Source organism: Lepus europaeus, chromosome 23 (assembly GCF_033115175.1).
Source record: "Lepus europaeus isolate LE1 chromosome 23, mLepTim1.pri, whole genome shotgun sequence".
In the NCBI taxonomy this organism is placed as follows: Eukaryota; Metazoa; Chordata; class Mammalia; order Lagomorpha; family Leporidae; genus Lepus; species Lepus europaeus.
The window spans coordinates 4,337,395-4,361,662 of NC_084849.1; the positions used below are offsets into that span (position 1 = coordinate 4,337,395).

At 54.7% G+C, this 24,268-nt stretch overlaps 1 protein-coding gene across 1 annotated transcript in view; it reads right to left on the reverse strand.

The window, feature by feature from the left end:
• LOC133752336 (transmembrane protein 132B) overlaps positions 1-24,268 on the reverse strand; it is a 374,345-nt gene that overhangs the window by 89,503 nt on the left and 260,574 nt on the right. Inside the window, exon 4 of the mRNA XM_062182828.1 lies at positions 18,678-18,864. Coding sequence (XP_062038812.1) covers positions 18,678-18,864 — 187 coding nt within the window. The remainder of the gene's footprint in view (positions 1-18,677; positions 18,865-24,268) is intronic.

A 24,268-nucleotide genomic window follows, 5' to 3' on the forward strand; every position in this document is an offset into this window, starting at 1 on the left:
GGATCGGGTTAAGATCCTTGGCATGTTCTAACTTCATGGGCCCTCGACATTAGAAGACGTTTCCCAAGCGACCCCTTCTGGACAGACATGAGGCCAGGATGGCTGGGACGTGGCTGGGGTGGGTGAGGAGTAGGGGTGGGGGTGGGCATGGGAGAAGCGCACCGAGCCCTTCAGCCCACAGGAGATCTGGGTGCAGTCCCACATAGGAGAGGAAGCAAAGGAAAGCTCATCAGAGGAGGCGTACAGCCGGTCCTAGGGATGCAACGGAGACCAAGGACGGACCAGAGTGAGGCACAGGCGGAGGAGGGAGGCCAGAGCAGTTAGCCCGGGAAGTGGCGATGGCAGTGGGCTCGGTGCGGGCAGAGGAGGCCGGTGGAATCCTGGGCGCCTGGGCCATGTTGGAGGTTAGGCCTCCAGGACGTGCTGATGGGCTGGACATGATGACCGAGCACGGGGAGGAATCACACCACCCCCAGAGTCTTATTCCGAGCATCTGGGTGGACAGTGGTGCCAACTGCAAATTGGGGGAAGTCTAGCAGGGAGATTCTGTCTGTCAGCACGAAGAATGGGACTTGGAGCACCTCTGAACCCCGGTATTACCAAAAGTTTAGTAAACCCGTTACAAATTAGGTTTCCAAAAACAAATGGTGCTGGCAGAGTGAATTAACAGGAATTCCACCGGATGAGAACTTGTTCCCAGAGTTACAAATGACGCCCTCTGCACTGAACTCACACCAGAATCCACGCATCAGTCCAGGCACTAAGAGCAGGGAGCTGCAGCAACTGGCAAGGGAACAAGACCGGGCTCCCACGCAGACCCAGACGGGCTCTGTCCAGATGCCTGTCTGACCGCTAGGCCCTGGAGACGACTCACTGCTCTGTTGGCCCAAGTGTGAGGTCCCTGAAGACCACGATGGCCCCGTCCCTAGGCCCCAGTCGGTGGTTAGTTCTCATGGCGGGAAGCTGGGGCTCAGGAGCTATGAGTGTGCAGCTCGAGCCCATCTGGGGGTATCAACAAGTCCTCTCTGAAACAAAGAACACGTAAGTGACCTGGGGAAAGTCACCCAGTCTCCAGTGCCTCAGTCTCCCCCAGAGGTCGACTTGAACTAGATGACTTCAGCTGGTACGATGCATCTGATTGACAAGGGGATAGCGCTTCCAATGTCACTAAGGGCCAGGGGTGCAGATGGATGGCGCAGGGCTGGCCGGGGATGAGCAGTGCTGAGGAAAACCAGAGAATCGGGGGCGGCTCCGGAGCCGAGCTGCTTCCGAGTCGTCCCCACGCGACAGAACGGCCCGTGGACGGTCAGATGCCTTCCCAGGGATTTGAATGCAACGTGGTCTGACTGCAGGACCAAAGTCGCCTCACCACTGTGTTTCAGCACCCGGCCACCTGCTGTCTCTGAGCTGCTACCCTGGCGATCTCCCCGGCTCAGATGGCCAAGACCCCGACTGCACCAGGCCTCTCTGTCTGGAAAGAAGCCCACGGGGCCTCCCCTCTGCCTCCGCCAAGTGGAGAGAGCCAGGGATGACATCAGTCTCCCTCTTCCTCCCCCGGTGGCAATGCCCCCCCTACTGCCAGTGCCAAGAACAGGATGTTCTCACCAGGCGGCTTGGAAGGCCACAGGCCAGCAAGGGGGCTCAGGGGGCTCTCTGGGAGGTGACCAGAACTGCAGACAGCGCAGGGACCGGCAGAGGTTGTGGCTTATCTGTCTGCCCCCGAGCCTTAGGAAGCACACGTGTTTTCTGTGTGGTTGGTTTTGCTGTCAGAGATTTATCCTATTGCAATGCCTTTACAGAGACTTTTTTTAATGCTTAAGCATTTTACATAGTATAAAATTCTATGAGAATAAAAAATAAGCCTCCTCTTGTGAATAGTGTCTTTCTCCAAGCTTGGGTTCAAAGACACGCATGTTATGTCATCACTCTTCCCCCAGGGTAGTCCCCGCCTCTTCCTTCACTCTGTGACAGAGCTCCCTGTGCCGTGGAAGGAAGTGCGGGCCCAGCCTGGGATTGGGGGGGTGGAGTGTCATCCCAGGGCTGCAGCCCGCCTACCACACAGATCCGGGACTTCACCTGTGAGGCGATTCATTCTCAGATGTTCCCTTGGTTACCAAGAGAAGAGGAAATCAACTTGGAGGAGGAGGAGATGACACCTGACAAGCCGCTGAGTTTTCACCACGTGCCAGGACCTGGTTTAAGCGCTTCCACAAGTTAACTTCTTTAATCCTGCCACCGGTGTGAGCTGGACGCCATCAGTGCATCCAGATCACAGAAGAGAGCGTGAGATGGGGCAGATGGCCCGCGTCAGAGGCCGGGGAGGCAGAGACGGATTTTAATCTGGGCTCCCTGACTGTGCGCTCCGTGGTCTGGCAGAAGGGAGTGAGCACAGCTGGACACCGGTATCCCCGCAGACCCGCAGGTTCCGCCCCACGGATTCCGCCAAGTATGAATCAGAAATGTTCAGGGAGACCCAAGATGGCTGAACAGTGAGACACCACACTGACCGCGGCCACAGAGAAGGAAACAAAGGAAGGAACACGTCCCTATGGCGTGACTGGGAGGCCTGGGTGACATCCTCAGTGGAGCACAGAACAGAGAGCCGTGGGGCAGCAGGGAGAACAGCCGCACTGCTGCCACCTGCACTGGCAGCCACTCCCACACCCTGTGGCCGCTCGCGGTTGAGAGCGCCATCTTGCCAGGGTAAGGTAAGTAGAGGCAGCTGTGGCCCCGCCACCGGGGGCTGGGACTAAGGCAGAATCCAGCGGTCCTCACTGGCTTCAGGTCCAGCCTGGGGAGCTGGCCGGGGTCTGGGCAGCTACTTGACTCTGTGATGGGAGCAGGACACACTGCCTTCCCCAAACCCTGCCAAAGAACCAGACTTGATTTGCTGTGACGAAGTCACAGCCGAACTCTGTCCTGACTCGGAGGACACGGGGGAAGAGGCGGCCTGCAGGGCGACGGCAGACTCCTGTGCCCTGTGACTACAAGTTCTGGGCATAGGCAGTGCCGCCGAGAGGGTCACGGGTGGTGGCTGGGGTCCCGTGCACCCATCTGTTCTGTGTGCTGGGGACAGATCTTGTGGAAGCGGGGGACACACACAGAGGGACGGTGTACGCACCTGGTGGGTAAGTTCGCTGGCACCATGAGCCCACTCTGAGCTGTGTATCAGCTGGATCTCTCCAGCACAGCCACAGGCTAGGACTGTGAACACACCAGCCATCTCCAACATCCCCTCTTACCCTGACTGCAACCAGAGGGGCTCCAGCACGCCCATCTTGGATGTCACCCTGGACTCCTGCTCCACCCACCAATGGTGGCCAGAGTGCCCTGGTCTCACCCAGCACACACCCCTGGAGCTATAGTGTAGGCCTAACACATCTACCAAGCCCAAGAGACACAATTCCTGCAGTAAAGCCTTCAATTAAAAAAAAGTCATAGTAACAAGAGACCCCCAAGATGTGCAAAAATCAACATAGAAACCCAAGAAACAGGAACAAGGAAGACAATATGACTCCCAAAAAAGGAACACAACAATACAGCAACATTAGACTGTGAAAGGAGCGTGGACACAATGCCTAAAAAAGAATTCAAAAGAATGTAAAGTTACAAACACACACACACACAAATACACACGTATTCATACATATACATACACCCACATACATATACAGACACATATATACACACAAACACAATCACAGTTAAATAAGGAAATCAGTGTATGACATGGATGAGGAATTCTGCAGATAGATATATTAAAAAGCAAACAGAAATGAAATATTTGATCAGTCAACATAAAAAATACAATGGACGGGGTCGGCACTGTGGCGCAGAGGGTTAATGCCCTGGCCTGAAGTGCTGGCATTCCATATGGGCACTAGTTCGAGACCCAGCTGCTCCACTTCCGATCCAGCTCTCTGCTATGGCCTGGGAACACAGTAGAAGATGGCCCAAGTCCTTGGGCCCCTGCACTCACATGGGAAACCTGGAAGAAGCTCCTGGCTCCTGGCTTCAGATCACCATAGCTCTGCCCATTGTGGCCAATTGGGGAGTGAACCAGCAGATGGAAGACCTCTCTCTCTCTCTCTCTCTCTCTGTGCCTCTCCTCTCTCTGTGTAACTCTGACTTTCAAATAAATAATTAAATCTTAAAAAAATTACAATGGAGATTGGTGTGGTGTAACAGTTTAAGCCACCGCCAGCAATGCCAGCATCCCATATGGGCACTGGTTCAAGTCCCAGCTGTTTCACTTCCAATCCAGCTCTCTACTAGTGCACCTGGGAAAGCAGCAGAGGATGGCCCAAGTCCTTGGGCCCCTGTATGCATGTGGGAGACCCGGATGAAGCTCCTGGCTCCTGGCTTCAGCCTGGCCCAGGCCTGGCCTTTGTGGCCATTTGAGGAGTGGACTCATGGATAGAAGACCTTTCTCTCTCTCTATCTTGCCCTCTCTCTTTGGGAACTTTGCAGATAAAAAATAAATTTAAAAAAATTACAATGAAAAGCCTTAATATCAGACATGATGAAGCAGAAGAAAGAATATCTAATCTAGAAGACAGGTCTCTTGAAATATGGAGAAGGAGAGGAAAGAAGGAAGAATGAGGAGGAAGAAAAGGGAGGAGGAGGATGAAGAGGAGGAGGAAGAAGAAATCAGCTGAACACAGCACTCGGAATCTCTGGGATCCCAGCAAACAACGAAGTATACGAATCACAGGAGCTCCTGGAGGTATGGGAGAAGAGAACGGCTTTGCAAGCCTATTCCGTGAAATAACAGCAGAAAATCCCCCGATGTGGAGAAGACAGCGAACATCCGAATCCAGGAAAGGCACAGACCCCAAGCAGGCCTGACCAGAACACGTTATAGTCAAGCCTTCGACAGTCAAACACGAGGGAACAGCCTCAAATCCGTGAGACAAATGCCAGACCACCTCTAAAGGAACTCCCATCAGACGGACAGCACGTGTCTCAACAGAGACGCAACAGGCCAGAGGAGAACGGAGAGGTGTCGTCCACACCCTAAAAGCAAAACGCTGCCAACCCAGAACACTCTGCCCCGTGAAGCTCCCATTCCAACGTGAAGCGAAGCGCAGAACTTCCAAGACAAGCAGAAACGCAAGAAATCTGTCACCACGCGGCCAGCCTTACAAATCATGCCCGGTGATGTCCTGCACACACAGACAAAGACGGTCAGCATCATGCAAGAATGTGAAGGCAGAAAACCTGCTAGCGAAAGATACAGGAGATTCAAAGACTACAATAGTTATGGAAAATGGCAGGATCAAGTCACCGCTTATCAGTAACAACTCTGAGTCTCAACAGCTTGAGAATAAATCTGCCTCGTGTCCTTTGTCTTTTGTTTGAAATCTGTAAAAAACAAGACAAAGAAAAAATGGTCCAGCGTTGCACATGGGTAAAGCCGGAGCCTACAATGCCAGATGCCACGAGGGCTCTGGTTCAAGTCTCAGCTGCTCCACTTCCGATCCACCTTCCTACAATGTGCCTAGGAAAGCTGCAGAAGATGGCCCAAGTGCTTGGGCCCCTGCCACCCACATGGGAGACCCAGATTAAGCTCCTGGCTTCGGCCTGGCTCAGCCCTAACCACTGTGGCCAGGGGGGGAGTGAACCAATGGATGGAAAACCCTCACCCTCCTCTGCAACTTTGCCTTTGAAATAAATCAATCTTAAAAAAAAAAAAAAAAAGCTAATCAAACTGTACTTGGATGTATTTTCCTATTTAATTGAAAGGCAGAATTAGAGAAAAAGAGAGAGAGAGAGAGAAAGAGAGAGAGAAAGGGAGAGAATCTTTCACCCACTGGCTCATTCCATATACCACTAACCACTTAACTATATACCAAATGAAATGACAGCCACACAACTTTCATGCTCTCTATATATTAACTACCGCAAATAAGAGAAAACACGTGGTATTTGTCTTTTGGGTCTGGCTTATTTCATTTGGCATAATGATATCCAGTTGTATCTATTTTGCTGCAAAAATGAGGATTTCATTCCTTTTTGTGGCTGATTACTATTGCATGGTGTAGATGTACACCGTGTTTTCTTTACGCATTCATTAGTTGATGGACACCTAGGTTGATCCCATAACTTAGTTATTGTGAACTGAACTGCTATAAACACGCAGTGCAGGTAACTCACATATGGATTTCATTCCCTGTGGATGCTTCCCAGGTCCCATGGTATGGTTTCTGGATGGGGGCATGAGCTGAGAGTGGCACCCTGCCCAGGCGAAGAGGGAGCCCTCCACTCCCCTGGTCTCCACCGCCTCCTTTCCCTGGAACCCCACCAGGGTCTTCACTTACCCACACCTGAGCGCAGGCCCCTGGAGAAATCAAGGCCCTCGACCTACGGTGCTTGCCGCACCAGTGCAGACACTCCTGGGGCTCTTGGAACTGTGGCCATGATCCTGTTCTGTCCTGGGGGGTGGGGGGAGATGGAAGGATCCCCCTCGGAGCCAAGAGCACCTGCCAGCCCGCTGCCCTTCCCATGGTGTCTCCTCGGGTTTTCCTGATTCTCTCATCTCTGCCTGGACAGCTCCCTCCACGCAGCCCTGCCCCTCCTGAAAGGGTGGCACCGTATAACCCCCAGCATTGCCAGCCAGAGTGAGGCACTTCCCAGGGTCAAGGCAGTGCCGGGGGACACGGGGAAGGAGGGCAAGGCCTCCGGGCAGCGGGCGGCGACTCTGGCTCAGCTCGAATGCCCTGGCTCCGCCTGTCTCCAAAGGAAGCAAGCAGCTTCTCCAGCGGAGCAGGACTCCTCGGCCCAAGGATGCCAGGGCTGAGCCCGGTCTTTCTCAGGGGAAGAAAGCTTTGCAGGCAACCCCGAGAGCAGGCGCCGAGCCCTCTCCCAGCACCTGCCGCCCTCTCCCAGTGCCAGCCTCTAGCCCCAGGGTGGCCGCCAGCCCTGCAGCAGAGCACGTGGAAGGCATGGCTGACAAGTGTCCCTGACACCTCACGGTCAGACAAGTGTGGGACCTCCAGGTCAGCGGAGCAGCTCGACCACCTGGATGTCTCATTTCCCCTCAAAATCTCATTAAAGTGAAGCTAAAAGGAAGGAAAAGTGGAAAGTGCTCAATAAAAGGGGAACTTCGTGGACAAGGGGACCCACGGTGGGGACGGAGGGTGAGGGCGCTTCAGCCGTGAGCATCGTGCACATCACAGTGAGTAGCAGGGTCCACAACTGAACATAAATGTAACAAAGCCTGATAGCACACACGCACACATACACACACATACACACATAAATACACACATGCACATGTACTCACACCACATACATACACACACACATACACATGTACTCACACCACATACATATATACACACATTCACACATAAATACACATACACACATACACATACACACATGCACATGTACTCACACCACATACATACACATACACACATAAATACACACATGCACATGTACTCACACCACATACATACACACACATACACACATACATACACATACACACATACACACACAAATACACATACACATACACACATAAATACACATACACACATGCACATGTACTCACACCACATACATACACACACACATACACACATGAGGATCCTGCAGACTCTGGGGGAAAAGGGAATTGAAAGATGTGCTGGGGCAGGCATTCGGCACAGCAGCTCAGATGCCACCTGGGGACCCATCTGATGCCGGAGCGGCGGGGTTCGAGCCCCAGCTCCACTGCTGATCCCAGCTCCCTGCTTACGCACACCCGGGAGGCAGCGGCTGGGGCTCAAGCACTGGGCTCTGTGCCACCCACACGGGAGAGCTGGATCAGTTCCTGGCTCCTGGCTTCGGCCTGGCGGCCCCAGCTGTTCCATACATTTGGGGGTAAGGCAGAGGACGGAAGAGCAATCTCTGTCTCTCAAAAAGGTAAAATTTTTTCCTACACGATGGGTTTACTTGGGGACAAAGCGACCTGAATTCCATGTAGTTTTTCATAATACAGATTCTCCAGTCTCCCTGAAGGCCCCTTGACCACATACATTTCTGAATTTTCACACCAAGAAAACTTGCCTCTTCATGTGTTTTCCCTCCAGCACACGTAACAAACGCTCAGGCAGAGGAAGCCGGAAGACATCTTTGTGTGCTGCTCCCACAGCTGTCGGTCAGTGCCACACCGGCCGCAGGGCCTTCGTCACCACTGTGCTGCCAGGCGGAATCCGCTTGGCGCATGAGGCCACTGTGCCCTTGAAACACAGCTGGTGCCGCAGAGAAACTGAATCCTGAATTTAATTTGACGTTCATGTTTTAATTGACAAGCCATGCATGGTGAGTGGCTACCACACTGGACAGTGCAGGTTCCGCCCCAGAGTCCAATCCCAGCACTAGAAGAGCATACACAGCCTCACTGGTGGCCAGGGGCGGGCTGACAGCACCAATCACTGGCCTGCTTTCACCACTTCCTCCCCTAACGATAGCAAGGTGTTGTCATAAAACTGGTCACTCTGGCTGTAGCTAATACTCTCTGAAGCCCAAAAAGTTCACATTAGATTCTTCACCTCTTAAATATAGAATATAAATATAATAATTTTAATAATTAAATATTACATAATTCAATAATTAAACACAAAATTCTTAACCTTCTCTTAAATAGGATGATGTACCATTTAAAAAACATCCAGCCTGCAGAGAGCAACCCTGAAGTTCTAGGGTGTGTTGTCCACCTGCCGCCCGTTAGCCCAGCCGGCCACCTCAGACAGGTGTGGGCGTGGATGAGCTGTGCGGGGCGACCGTCTCTGATGTACCCGGTGACATTAGGGGCGCTGGGACTCGGCTGTCTCCCGACTTGTCTGAAAGATCACCAGAGCCTGCATTGCTTTAAACAGACCGGGAGGCCTTCCAGGAAACCACCTGCTGGCATCCCTCAGGCCCCTGGACAGGCCCCGTGGTGGCTTGTGGGAGGCGACACCCGTGGAGGCTGCCGGGGGCAGGTGTCAGGTGCTGTGCTGAGCACCAGGGGGGGCTGCCAGAAGGAGCCTTCATTTCCTCAGGGACCTGGGACTCCTGGAACTCAGAGGTCACGAGGACGCAGCCAATGGGGTGCAGAGAAGAAGGTGCCAACAAGGGGCAGGTGTTCAGGGGCCTTTTGGGGGGAGGGGAGCAGGAGGGGCCCCTGCGGCCACAATCTGGTCTGTCAGCGCCATCTGGTGGGGACACCGGGGATTGCCACCCACGATTTCCCTCCCTGGTTAAAAAAGCAGCTGAAGCCAATCCTAAAGGGCACGGTGAGCATTTGTGAAGTCAAAGCCAGACAGCCAGCTGCTGGGCTCCGCCACAGCAGGGCGAGAGATGACTGAGTGACAGACAAGGGTCTTCAGAGACGCTTCTCTGCCCTCAGGCAGCAGTGAGGAGCAGGGGGGAAGGGAGGCTGCACCTGCCCTGAGGGTCAGCCACTCTGCCACCGTCAACATATCCTGACGTTCACAGGTCACAGGGACAGGAACACGCGCTGACACGCACCACCTGCTGGTGACCTGCCAGGCACTACCCAGACCCTCGCAGACGCTGCCGGGTTCTCCAGGTGGGAGCCACACCGCCCTCTTACAGCTGGGATGGGGGAGGGAAGCCCCACGGAAGGTCTCAGGACTGGGCCGTGGCCGCTGCTCTGCTTCCGGTCCAGCTCCCTGCTGATGACCTGGGAAACCAGTAGAAGATGGCCCAAGTCCTTGGGCCCCTGCACCCGCGTGGGAGACCCAGAAGAAGCTCCTGGCTCCTAGCTTCATCCTGGCCTAGGCCCAGCTGTTGCGGCCATCTGGGGAGTGAACATACAGATGAAAGATTCTCTCTCTCTCTCTCTCTCTCTCTCTCTCTCTCTCTCCCTTTCAATTAAATAAATAAATCTCTAATGAAGAAAAGATGTCTTCAAGTACAATCTGGTTACACTTTTTTTCCAAATTTTAAACAAAGGACAACGGACAAGAAGCAGAAGGAGACGTTCACAAATCGACCAAAGGTCGTGACGACCTCTCCAGGTTGTGACACCCCCCCCCCCCCGGGCCACGGGATACCTGCTCTACCTCCCGTGGGGTACAGCAGCCTCCGCCCACTGGAGCCAGCTCAGGCTGTGGGCTGCACAGCAGGAGGGTGAGGGACAAGCAGAGACGGCGAGAGGCCGAGGCTGACGCTCGGGACAGCACACAGAGGCAGCCCAGGACGCCAGGCCCCAGGCGTCATGACTACGAGGAAGAGCAAGGTCTGCCAGCAGGCGGAGAAGTTTTACCGAGGCTGGCGGAGGGAGCAGCAGCCGCTGGCCCAGCAGCCCAGGCACCCAGGGCAAGCGTGCAGACTGGCAAATCAAAGACAGCGCCTGCTCCCCTTCCCTGGGCTGCCAAGAGAAAGGAGAGCAGGTCTTTGTGCTTCCCCCAAAGATAAATTCTGGACAAAAATACATGCAGGGCAGTCAGAGTGAGCATCGGGGCCCCCACATGGCGCCTCTGCTCCCCACAGGCACCTGCTGTGATAACTGCCCCTCCCACTGCACCTGCATCTGGCCCATCAGACAAACAGAAGCACCACCCACTGTGCCAGACATGGCCTCTGGCCTCTGCTCGCAAGGCTCCTGCCCCAAACCGACCATGGCCTACCTAACGCCAGACTCTGTGCCAGGCAATTCCACAGGGGACTCCTGGTCACCCTGGTCCTAGGCCGGCTTCACAAGGAGGAAACCGAGGCACGTCAGAGCTGAGCAACCTGTGCAAGGCCCCAGGGCTGCCAGGTGTTGGCACCAAGACCAGCACTCAGCTCCGAGCCTTGCTCTGATGGCTGCTGGGGTTCCACGGCGGCTCAGGGCTCTGAGGCTCAGCGAGTGGCAATCAGGGAGGCCCCTCTGCTGGGAAGAGAAGCGGCGGAAGCCCCTGCCCACCCCAGGAGTGGCCAGTCTGTCAGTGCTGGAGCTGGGGGGCCTTTCCCAGGTCCCCACTGTCCCCCGGGGGTCCTCCCATGGCCCTGGGGCACAGCCAGGCAGTGGGTGCGGGTCTCCTGCTGTCGATGCCACACATCCTCAGTCCAGGCTGGCGAATCCTCTCCTCTCTCCCTCCCTCCCTCTACAACTTGTTTGTGTGAACATCTGATGACAACTATTTCAGAACAGTTGGCCTTCTTTTTAACTTTTACAAAATTGCACGCACTTTGGAAACTCCAGACGGCCGTGGCTGCATGGCACCCAGAGGCTGAGTAACAGCCACTGCACTGGCTGAGGAGCAGACCCTGGGGCCAGCAGCTGAGAGCCAACCCCTCCCTTCCTCCGGCTCTGTTTCCTTGTCTATAAAGCGGGGTGACAGAACACACCTCACGGCTCGCTGCGGGTGCTTAGACTAAGCCACTGCAGCCGGCCAATAAGTCCGCCACCCACAAGACGTCCTTGTCCTAACCCCAGAACCGGCAGACACGTGGCCTTACCCGGCAGAAAGGACTTTGCAGGTGTGGGGAAGGGAAGGACCCTGCGATGGGGACAGAACCCTGGGTTATCACTGAAGTCCCCCGTGAGCCCAGGAACACAGGCACCCTCCAGGAGCTGGAAAGAGCAAGATCGGACCCTCCCCGGGGCCTGCAGAAAGCAGGCACCCACCACAGACTCCAGCATCCCAAGTCTGCGTTGTCTCAAGCCACCAAGCATGTGACACTTTGTCACAGCAGCCACAGGAAACCAGCACAGACACCAAGCACAGTGGAGATAGGAGAGGTCCCAGAGGCACCAGGTGCCCTGAGGAACTCCTGCAGACCCTGCCCTGGCTTCCTCTCCAGCCGCCCTCCCTGCCCACCGCACACTAACTGCCCGCCTGCTCTGTGTCCTGCAAACGCACCCAGCTCCACGCTGCTCGAAGACACAAGCCACTCGCCCTGCCTGGACGCTCTCCCTCCACTGCTCTGCCCGGCTGGCCCCTTCTCACCTGGAGCTCAGAGCCAGGGCTTCACAGGCGCCTGCCCAGCTGCTCTGCCACCGGCTGCTGCCCTCCCCTCTCTCCACCCTCTCCCCAGCCCGCTCAGCCGCATCTGAAATGATCCCTTGGGGAGGTCTCAGAGTCATCCGTGCGGCGTCTGGGAGGTGAGAGTGAGAGCTCAGCCCATGACCTCACTGCAACCCTCACGGGAGCAGCGCTCAGTACAGGGCAGGTGCACAGACGCTGCCTGGAGCCCAGGAGTAGCCGCGCCCGGGCCGGTGTGAGGGTTCAGGCCAACGCGACCCCAAAGCGGCCTGATGGCCTCTCACTCTTGCTGACACCAAGCCCGTGTCCCCACTTGCCTAGAAACCCACTCAGTGTGCTCAGCTTCTGATTCCAGCCTTTCGGGGAGATGACGTGTGCCTGTGCAGAGCAGGGCCTGCAGGCGTGAGGACGGCTGCTGAAGGCTGGGCTGCGGCTCTAACACCACACCACCCCGGGCATGAGCCACCAAGCTCGCAGCTCATGACTGGGTGGAGAGCCCGAGGCAAGGCACCTGTGCTTTCAGAGGGGAAGCACGACAGGGAAGCCACAGACACGAGCTAGCACTTCCAGGCCCAGGGATGGCTGCAACGCCCCGCGGATTTTGAAAGGGATGCCGCAGCAGCCTCGTGACCGTGACCGTGTCTCGGCTCCCCCTGGGCAGACGGCCCTCTTCACAAGGGGGCTTGGGAGGCACGGACCACCGGGCTGCCCTGCTAGGAATGGAAACGTGAGACACAAAGGATTCCCGAGGCCTCGCGATTTCACCCCAGTGATCCCACCTGTTCCCGTTCCTCTCTCATTCACCAGGAGTGATGGCTCCAGCACCTGCTTCCGTCTGCCTGAAACCCTGTCCAGGGGCTCCTGGTCCCTCCCTCCCCTTTCTGCCTCACCCCTCCCAGCTGAGGGACCACCTCCCTGGGCTCCCAGACACTCTGCGATCCTGTGTGTGTTTGTGACTATGCATGTGTCTGTGTGTGTGACTGTGTGTCTGTGACTGTGTGTGTCTGTGACTGTGCATGTGTCTATGTGTGCGTGTATGACTGCGTGTGTCTGTGTGCGTCAGTGTATATATCTGTGATTGTGTCTGTGATTGTATGTGTGTATGTGTTTGTATCTGTATGTGTGATTATATGTGATTGTGTGTATGTGTGTCTGTGTGTGTCTCTGTATGTCTGTATGTGTCTTAGTCTCTGTGTGTTTGTGATTGTATATATGTGTGTATGTGTGTGTCTGTATCTGTTTGATTCTATGTGATTATGTGTGTGTGTGTCTGTATCTGTGTGTGGTTCTATGTGATTGTGTGTCTGTGTGTGATTGTATGTGTGTATCTGTGTGACTGTGATTGTGTATGTGATTGTATGTGTCTATGTCTGTGATTGTATATGTGTCTGTGTGTCTGTTAATGTATCTGTGATTGTGTCTGTTATTGTCTGTGTGTGATTATATGTGAATCTGTGTGTCTGTGATTCTGTGTCTGTGTATGTATCAGTGTGTGTGATTGTGTGTGTCTGTATCTATGTGTGATTGTGTGCATGTTTGTGTCTGTGATTGTGTGTCTGTATCTGTGTGTGCCTGTATCTGTGTGTGACTATATGTGATTGTATGTGTCTGTATCTGTGTGTGTCTGTGTGTGTGCATCTATGTGTGTGTCTGTATCTGTATGTGATCGTGTGTGTCTATGTGTGTGTCTCTGTCTCTCTGTATCTATGTGATTATGTGATATGTGTGTGTCTGTATCTCTGTGTGATTGTGTATGTGTCTGTGTCTGTGTGTGTCTATATGTGTGTGTCTATATCTGTGTGTTATTAAGTGTGATTATGTGTGTGTATATGTGTGTGTGACTGTATCTCTGTGTGTCTGTATCTGTGTGTGCATCTATGTGTGTGTGTCTGTATCTGTGTGTGACTGTGTGTGACTATGTGTGTATGTCTGTGTGTGTAATTGTGTACATGTCTGTGTGTGCCTGTGATTGTATGTGTGTGTCTATGTGTATGTATGTCTGTGTGTGCATCTATGTGTGTGTCTCTGTGTGTGTCTATGTGTGTGTGTCTGTGTGTGTGTGTGAGGCCTCACCCCTGAACGCTGTGTGGACCCTGGCAATTGACCTGCTCCTTCCATCTGCTGAGCCCGCATTCCTCGGTTCTGTCCTATGAACCAGGCCCTGCTGCCCCCACTCCCCACTTCTGGTGAGCAACGTTCCACGTGGAATTCCTCCTGCTGAGTTCTCCCTCACAACTGGACGGACAGGCACACAAGGGAGCGTGAGTCACATCCAGCGGTCTACAAGGGTCGAGAGTGAGCGAGCGAGACCGGGAAGGAGGAGGCCTCTCCAGGAAGAACAGTCAGAATGCAAAGGGGGAAGGCAGCCAAGGCAGGACGTGCTGGGCCAGGGGCTACGAGGAAGCCCCAGCAGGAAGGGGGCTCCGTGTGGCCAAGTCCCAAAGGCACAAGCTCCGCGGGCTCTGAGTCACACTGGCTCACCTGAGTTGCGTCACACAGTAAGACCAGCAAGGGGGCGCTGTGGCCCTCAGGTGCATGTCCCCGCCTTCCGCTAACGGGTTCCAGGACTCCTGGAGATGGTGTTGATCAAGCTTCCACCCCAGCAGGCAGGAGGCACAAACCAAGATAATCCCTCCCCTGGCCCGGCCCCTCCTCAGCAGCAGGTGAGTCTCCCATGGCTCCACTCAACCAGACAGGCCCACTGTGGCTCTGACTCAGCAGGGAGTCCAGTTCCCCTGGGAGCACCTCCTGCTCTCTCCAGCCAGGGGCGGGAACAGTGCTGGCCCTCGTGTGGGGTGGCTGGCTATGGCCTGACCTGGGCCCAGCTGCTGGTCTGCTCTACCTCCTACAGCCAAAGTGCTAAGTTCTGGGGCAGGCGCTGGATGCAGCAAGTCCAGCTCTCACTTGGGACACCTGCATTCCCTCTCACAGCACTGGTTTGAGTCCCGGCTGCTCCACTTCTGATCCAGCTCCTTGCCAACGTTCTTGGGAAGCAGCAGAGGATGGCCCAAGTGCTTGGACCCACATGGGAGACCCAGATGGAGCTTCTGGCTCCTGGCTTTGGCCTGGCCAGCCCCAGCTGTGGTGGCCATTTGGGAAGCGAACCAGCAGCTCTCTCCCCTCTTCCTTCTTTCCTCTTCCTTCTTCCCTCTCCCCCAACCCTAGCTTTCAAATAAATAAATAAACATTATTTTTTAAAGAATCATTTATTTATTTATTTATTTATTTGAAAGTCAGAGTTACACAGAGGGAGAAGGAGAGGCAGAGAGAGAGAAAGAGGTCTTCCATCCGATGGTTCACTCCCCAGTAGGCTGCAACAGCTGGAGCTGCGCCGATCCAAAGCCCAGGGCCAGGAGCTTCCTCGGGGTCTCCTCATGCAGGTGCAGGGGCCCAAGCACTTGGGCCATCTTCTACTGCTTTCTCAGGCCATAGCAGAGAGCTGGATCGGAAGTGGAGCAACCAAGACTAACCAGTGCCCATATGGGATGCCGGCACTGCAGGTGGCGGCTTTACCCGCTACACCACAGCACCAGCCCCAGTCAATATTCTTTAAGAGATCACGTCGTGTCATAACCACAAAGCTCTGTCTGGTGAGACGCTCCTGCAGTGACAGCGGTTCCTGCTGTGCCTCCTATGGACGGGTACACCATTCCCTGCCTTGTGCAACCCCTGCCTTAGCTGCCCTGCACTTTTCATGTCTTGCTTTGGAAGGAGGAGGACACAGAGGAGGAGGAGGAGGAGGAGGAGGAGGGAAGGAAAGGAGAAGCAGAGGGGAGAGGGAGGACCAAGGACATACAAGGCACCAAGCTTCAAGAGCAGCAGGCATAATTCTCTCCTCAAGGCCACCCTTCAGCTCAAACAACCAAGTAGGAAAAACAACCCCAAAGGTAACTCCCAGCCATCGTTCTGGTGAAAACACTGCTGAAGGCCTCCCTGGAAGTCCTTTCATAAGAGACAGTGGTAGCACACAGCACCACTCAGCATCCAAACCCTGCCAGTGCTAACCGAAGCCAGAGGCGAGATCTGCCAGATGGGGAGTCCCTGGCAGTCTGAGGAACACGCCCTGCAAGGCACACATAGCACCTACCTCCCAAGAGAGACCAGGGAGAAATCGGGGGGAGGGCGGTGCTGTGGTGCAGTGGGTTAACGCCCAAGCCTGCAATGCCAGCATCCCACATGGGCACCGGTTCCAGTCCCGGCCGCTCCACTTCCTATCCAGCTCCCTGCTAATGTACCTGGGAAAGCAGCGGAGGCTGTTCCAAGTGCTGGGGCCCTTGTACCCATGTGGGAGACCCAGAAGAAGCTCCTGGCTCCTGGCTTCAGATCAGATCAGATCAGCCCTGGCGGTTACGGCCATTTGGGGAGTGAACCAGCATATTAAGGACCTCTCTCTCTCTCTCCCTCTCTCTGTCTCTACTTCTCTCTGTAACTCTTTGAAATAAATAAAATAAGTCTTAAAAAGAGAGAGAGAGAAATCAGGAATGGATGAGACAAGGCAGCTGAGAACCACCTGTCCACAAGCCGCACAGCTGCAGGCAACACTGCAACTGACACTTCCTGTCACCAGGAAGTGACCTGCATCCTGACCACATTCCAAACACTTCTGCCCTTCACTCACGCAGGGTCCGCCAGCCCCTCCCCCAGCTCCGTCTGGTCCCTAGCTCGTGGCCCAACCTTGTGAGAGCCCAGTCAGCCCAGCACCTGAGCTGAAGGTGGACAGAGAGGGTTGAGTGTTTTCGGCAAAGATCTCAGCAGGAGAGGCTGTCCTGGGAAACAAACGAGCCATGCCCTGGCGCCTAATAACACCAGAGCTACAGCCACGCAGCCACTCATCGGCCACCTCCGAGGCGTGGCACTCGCTACAGGATGCTGAAGCTCTGAACAAACGGCCAGCGCTGATGTCTGGCCATTCAAACAGACACTGACAACCCATAACAAATGGACGTGGCTGTGTCCAAATAAGGCTGTCTTACAAAAGCAGGCAGCAGGCTGGGTTGTGTCCTGTGGACTGCACCTGGCCAGCCCTGGTCTGCACACCTGTCCTGTTGTGAGCCGCCTGGCAGGTAAACATATACCCCTTCCCAGGTCCCCCAGGAGCTGGCACCAGTCCAGGGACATGAAACCTTTTTTTCTGCCAAGGACCACTTGGATCTCTATAACATTATTCATGAGCCATACAAAATTATCAACTTAAAAATTAGCCTGCTGTAGATTTACCCACCTTGGCAGAGCCAGGTCAAACGATTTCACGAGTAATGTACCTGGGAAAGCAGCGGAGGCTGTTCCAAGTGCCCACAGGGGGCCTACGGGCTGGACGTCCCCTAGGGGTGCACCAGCACAGCGCTCTCCTTCTGAATTCCATCCTTGGAAGTATCCGGAAGCTTCAGAGCTAGTGGACTAATTAAGCATGGAGCCAAGCAGTCAGAACTGTGAGGAAACAGACCACTGACCCTCGGCCTGAGGATGGGAGAGTACACAGAAAATCTCCCTGGGGGACGGCAGGACAGCCTCACTCCTCCCTAAACCCACACCCACCCACCTCTGTCCCTGCACAGGGCCTTCCCACCAAGTGCCGTCAGACGCCTGGATTAGAGCACAAGGTCCGTTTGCTCCCTCAACAAACAGCCACCGTACCGGGTGCCGGGAAACAAACGTGGACAAAACTGACCATGACCCTAGCCTTCTGGGAAGAAGACTGAAAATGAACCCTCCGTACCCGCCAGGGATGCCTGTGAAAATTAGCCGAGGGCAGTGTGGCTGGACGGATGGACCGGCAGGGAGCAGGGCGGACTTTAGCCAACAGGAAAGACACCTCCGAAAGGGCTGGGCTGAAGAAAGACTCGGTGGGGCAAGGAAGACAAAGTGTGCTCCAGGTTGACGCTAAGGATACTCAAAACACCCCAGGTACGAGGACAGCAGAATTCACTGCAGGACACAAGGCTGTCATCTCGAGGGTCTCCACTCTAGTGTCTAAAGCGTCCACAGAATCTCCCTGGACTATCTGGGCATGGCCTCCATTTTGGTCCCAGACAGGAAGGTAAAGCAGTACAGAATATATCCGAACCATGCACGTGGCTCTCCCATGGACGTGTCAGCTCCGCCTCACCGGCACACTGTGACCCGACCCTCACACGTGGTCCCTGGGCGTGGCTGTGAACAGAGCTTCAGCCAAGCTCTGGGGAAGAAATTCCATTACCGCCCAGACAACAAAGCAGCACCCTCAGCCGTTTCATGGACCCTGGGGCCCCGTCTGGCCTTCTTGTTCCATCTCCATTTCAAGGTTTGTCCATCCCATGTGCCCTGGGCACTCTCGGGCAAAGCCTTCCACGAGGGGCTGGTCCCTGGCTGACGGAGCCGCTGTTCCCACCACGTGACCCTGATTCACTTCCGTGAAGCCGTCTTCACTCAGCGCAGCCCCTGCCCCAGTAGACGCAGAGACAGAGACGAGAGAGAGCGAGGGCTCCCCAGAAACCCTTCAGCAACCTGCACAAATGAAGACGGGGGGCAGAGCAGACCCCGAGTAGTTCCCAAGCACCCAATATGGAAAGAAAATAGATAAGACACGACTTAAGCATATTTTCCCTACTTAAACAAGGAGGACCAGGTGCCTGGAAAACAGTAGCTGATACAATGCACTGTGCTGCTCTGAACAGTAAATGAACTCAAAGAAAATCTCCTTGGCACTTCCGCTGAGGCCCAATTTCTCACCATGGCAAGAGGCACGATGCCCACAAAGGTTGTCTGGCTGACGAAGATCTCAGAGACGACCAGCGCACTCATGGTGTCCTCAACTGGGTACTCCACCTGCCAGGTAATTTGCTGGGCCCCAGCCAGGCCACTGCTGTTGTCGATTCCGAAATCCACTTGCAAGATCTCATAGAAGGATCCATTTACTCTAGAAGAGAAAAACATTAAAGTTCAGTTTAAAACCCTGAACTCAGCAGGGTGCCAAGAATATGATACATTGTTGCATTCATCTTTGTCAACCGAAGTAACAAAGGCCAAGTTCAACCAAGCGAGTGGCAGTGTTGGCAGAACCTAGTTCATGGCCACTAGCAGTGCCCTACACCGCAGAAGAGACTGAGCCCCACCTCTGAGCCCCCTCCCCTTCCAACCCCTCACATGCACGTTGCACAGTGCAAACACCACACCCCAGAAATGTTCCAATGTCATTTAGTTCAGATTCTTGTTTCTCCAATTGCAAGGCACATCCTGAGTTCTGGCTCTGTCGCCTTCTACTTCTCTGTGCGTCCAGGGACCAGTGATTCAAACTCTCTGAACTTTAGAATTTGGAGGGAACAGCGGTGACTTCAAGGGCTTCTAGGAGCTTCATGAGACCAACAGTAGGAAAGGACTTCATAAGCTACAAAGTTTACCCCATGAGCGGTGAGTGATGCTGCTGATTCCTCATTTTATTAGCCTGAAATGGGATTGGATGTCACGTAAGAAACCCTACATTCATTAATTCATAGAGAGACAAATGTGTTTGGGGAAGAGGGGAAATGTGGATGTGGCTCATATAAGTGAAAAGGGCAAAGGCCATCCTTAGTATGTTTATACACAGGAAGGCTCTTGTAAGCTGTAGACTGACTGTTGTGTTGACAAGGAAGTCACTGTAGAGAGAGTACAACAAGCACCCATCCAGCACAGGGCTGTGAAGGCCTCCTGCTCTGTAGGTCTGCTTCCTTCTCTGTGCATCAAGCTTTGCCCAGATCCAAGAAAAGGGACAGGAGAGCCACTGACCCACCAGCTCCCCAAGGCCTGAGTCACACAAGCAGCTGTCCGCTCTCTGCCAAACGGGCCTAGAAGCCTCTGTCTGGGATTGGGCTGGTCCCCTGGCTCTCGGCCTACAAGGAAAATTCTGAGATTGCACCTGCTGCTGGGGGCATGTCAAATAGCATCCCCTACCACGGATAACTCCCCACTACAGGCTGCCTGTCCATGAGCACCCTACCATGGACAGCTCCCCACCACTGCTGGGTGCCTGGCCAACAACCCCCTACCAAGGACAGCTCCCCACCACTGCTGGGTGCCTGGCCAACAACCCCCTACCACGGACAGCTCCCCGCCACTGCTGGGTGCCTGGCCAACACCCCCTACCATGGACAGCTCCCCGCCACTGCTGGGTGCCTGGCCAACACTCCCTACCACGGACAGCTCCCCGCCACTGCTGGGTGCCCGGCCAACACCCCAGTGCCAGCTCCCCGGCTGGTGACTTAGTCAAGAAAAGGGGTGGGGAAATCACAGCCATGTGCTTTCTTTATAGGCCAGCAGGTACCACTCAGATACTCCGGCTTTCACAGAACATCTGCTTTTATGTCAAAATCTACCAATATTTTAAGAAGCTCTCCGAGAGGCTGGCATTGTGGACAAGTGGGTGAAGCTGTCTCCTATGACATCAGCATCCCATATGGGCACTGATTCAAATCCCAGCTGCTCTACTTCCAATCCAGCTCCCAATCATGGCCTGGGGAAAGCAGTGTAAGATGCCCAAGGGTTTGAGTCCCTGCCACCCATGTGAGAGATGCAGATGAAGCTCCTGCCCCAGCCTGGCCCAGCCCCTGCTGTTGTGGTCATCTGGGGAGTGAAAGATCTCCCTCTGTGTGTCTCTCCCCCTGTGTGTGTGTGTAACGCTTTCAAATAAAGAAGTAAATCTTTGTAAAATTATCTTAAAAAAGAACTCTCAGATACCATACAGGGAATAAGATGGCCACTGACCACAAAAGGTGATTTATTTACATTCAAACAAAATCAAGTTTAAGAAGGTCATCAAATTAAAAATTCAGTCTGCCGGTCACACTTGCTCAGAAGCCACGTGTGGCTGGTGGCTACCATGCCGGGAAGGGTGGACAGAGAACCCGTGGCCTGCTCTGCGCCCTGGGAAGCCACCTCCACCCCTCCCCCAACCTGTGGCTGGTGAGCAACAATGATGCCTGTCTTTCCACCTTCAGCAGGGTTACGGGGGGGGGGGGGGTGGATGTGAACTTGTTCCAAGGAATGTCCAGGACTATGAACTCATCCTGTGAGGACAACATGCATGAGAGACACAGATCTTTGGAACTGTCCAGGGACCCTCATGGTAAACATAGCTAGGGGTCCCAGCTGAGCCCAAGCTGAGGGTGGGGCCGTGGGAGCCATGAACCCTCCAATTTCCACTCACACGGCTGTCCTGCACCGGGCGAGAAGCTGCATGCTAAATGAGGTTTTCTGGAATTGGTGACAGGCACACAGGGACTGGCCCCACAGGCAGGACCCCAACTGCCCTGGGCTGCCTCAGAGAAAAGGCAGCGGACAGAGAGAGCAAGCGCCGAGGTCTGAGCTGCAGAGGGGACTCGGGAACTTGGGATCCGCTCTCAGCCACTCCCATCCACCACACCCCAGCCCAAAACCAGCGAGAGAGGAAATGGAGCCAACCTGCTCCACTTCCAGCCATGAATCCTGCTGAACTCACCCTGCGACTGGGGTCACACAGGAGGGACAGAGGGGGGCTTCTGCTGAGCCCCCAGCCCCTGCACCCCGGCCCATCTGCTCTCCTCAGACTCCCCTGCCCGGGAGCTCCACAGGTGCAGGGCTCTGACCACATCCAGTATCGCAAGGAAAACGTGAAGCCAGAATCACGTTTTTACAGATTCGTTCCTCTCAAGCCAGAGGGAGGAAGCCGTTTCCTTCAGGCTGCCGCACGCTTGCTAATAAGTCCATTCCGGGGAAACGGGCTCATAGCTATTACTTTTCCTGCTCTTGACCCCCTCTTGATGAGCCTTTCAGATTGAGAACAGCGCGTCACGGTTCTCTCAGTGTGGTAATCACAGCTGCCTTGGAGGGATCAGGATCCGTGCTGCAGATGAGATGTGCACTGGGCAATCTTTCCTGGAGTGGAGAAGCCCACGTGAGAGAGAACACGAACGTTTGTAGGAGTGGGCGTGTGTCAGGAGGACCAGGCAGGAAGTGGCCACACTCCTTGGCTGTGCCTCCCCTCAAGTCTGAGCTCACGAAAGGACTTACTTCTGAGAAGCCGTGTCTCCCACAGTCAGAAGCCGAGCCTGCTCTCTGGGGCTCTGCAGCTCTGGGGCCCCGGGCTCCTGAGGTGGGCTGAGACCACCGTGAGCACACAGTGTGGCTACGGCTCAAACTTGTTAGGTGGGAGGAGTGAGGGGGTGGAGACTAAGCCCAGGGACCACACCCAACCATTTCCTTGAACTTGAACTCAGGGCAGGAGTTTGGCCTAGCGGCTGTCACATCCCATAGCAGAGTGCCTAGGTTTAAGTCCCAGCTCCATCCCCAATTCCAGCTTCCTGCTAACGGGCACTTGGGGATCAGCAGGTAACTGCTCAAGCACTTGGGTCCCTGACACCCAGGTAGGAGACCTGGATGGAGTTCTTGAATCCTAGCTTTAGCCCACCCCATACCCAGCTATTGCAGGCATTTGGCATCTTGCCTCAGAATAGAATAGAATAGAATAGAATAGAATAGAATAGAATAGAATAGAATAGAAATTTTACAAACAGAAAGCATGAGCCATCCCATCAGCGAGCTCTGTCATTCTACATTGACCACCTCCCCCACACACAGAGAGCTCTGCCATTGTGCACTGACTGTTCCCCCCCTCCACACACTCCCAGTTGGTTCTGATCCACCAGGCTCAGGTAGGGACCCTTTCCCACGTCCCCGTTTCTCTGGAATGGCAAGAGAAGCTGCCTGTGTCTCAATTCTCTGCTGATTTTCATGAGCCTTCACTAGGTACTTATATTTTTTAAAAAGATTTGTTTATTTATTTGAAATGCAGAGCTATGGGGGGAGGGGGGAGATCTTCCATCTGTTGGTTCACTCCCCAAATGGTTGTAACGACTGGAGCTGCGCCGATCTGAAGCCAGGAGCCAAGAGCTTCTTCTGGGGCTCCCACGTGGGTGCAGGGGCCCAAGGACTTCCTCTGCTTTCCCAGGCACATTAGCAGAGAGCTGGATCAGAAGTGGAGCAGCCGGGATGGGAACCGGTGCCTATATGGGATGCTGGCCTGGCAGGCAGAGGCTTGGCCTTCTACACCTCAGCACCAGTCCCTGAGCGCTGTTTTTTTACGTAACCAACATTCAAGGTAAACACTAAGCTGCTGCAACTGAGCAGAAGTCCAGGGTGGGCTGTTCTGGTGACTGGGAGCAGACAAAAGAGGAGCCAGAGCCCGGCTGCTCGAGACCCTGAACCCCACGAGGGCAAAGGTCCGCCCTGCTGCAGCTGCTCTGTGTGCTGCTGGCACAGGGCCTGGGAACCGCAGGGCACTAATTAATTCACTGCCTGCAGGAGGCCCAGCAGGACTCCCTGGGAGGTGCAGGCGGGGCAGGGGAGGAGCATCATTTGCGCTCTGCCCCGGGGTGGTTAGCAGGTCTGTAGGAGGACGCTGTCTCCACCACAGGACCCCACGCCCTCCAGAGGCCAATGCCCAGCACGGCACCCAGGCCACCGTAGCACCTGGCACCCTGCTTATTCAGTACCAGCACCCAGCAGCCGTTCTGTGACAAGAACCGAGAAGTCACGGGTGGACAGGACGAGAGCCCTGTCTCCCCAGTCAGGTCAGTCAGTAAGGCGAGTTCGTGCAGTGATAAACTCCACCCTAAAAACAGCACAGGAAAATTCAATTTGCTTTCAAAAAGCTCAACTTTTAAAGATTTTAGCACTTGTGACACAGTCTTCTTTGCTTGTAAAGCAGCCGTGGAACTGCACCAGGGGCAGGGAGACGGGGCCCGGGGACACCGCCGAGGAGCCGACAGCCGGGCGGCCCCTCAAAGGGGAGGAGCAGCCACAGGATGCTCAGCAGGTGTCTGCTGGGTACAGGAGTCAGTCTGTGTCAGGCTAAGAAAGTGACCACGGCAGGAGCCCGTCTGAAACCACCACACACACACGAGGCGCCATGTCCGGCTTAGACGCCGCCTGGCCTCCCCCTGCCCACCCCAGCCCCTCTCTGCAGCTCTGCCCTGCCCCCTCCCTGGTTACTGATGGCTTTTACAATCCAATATGCAAGTACGGCTGCTTGTTGTGCGACAGTTCCTATCAACTGTCACACGGAGGAATCCATGTTCCAGAAAGCAAGGGGTTTTGCCCATTTTGCTCAGTAATGTAACCCCAGCACATAGACCGCTGCCTGGGTTGTAATACATGCTCACTAAATACCTGTGGAATGGAAGAATGAGTCAGTGATTACCCACCAACCACTGGTGGCCACGGAAGGACCCCTTCTGAGTGACCCAAAGAGACTCTGCTACAGGGTTGGAAGGAAGCAGGTACCCTAGGGCTGGCAGTCAGGGAGGGCT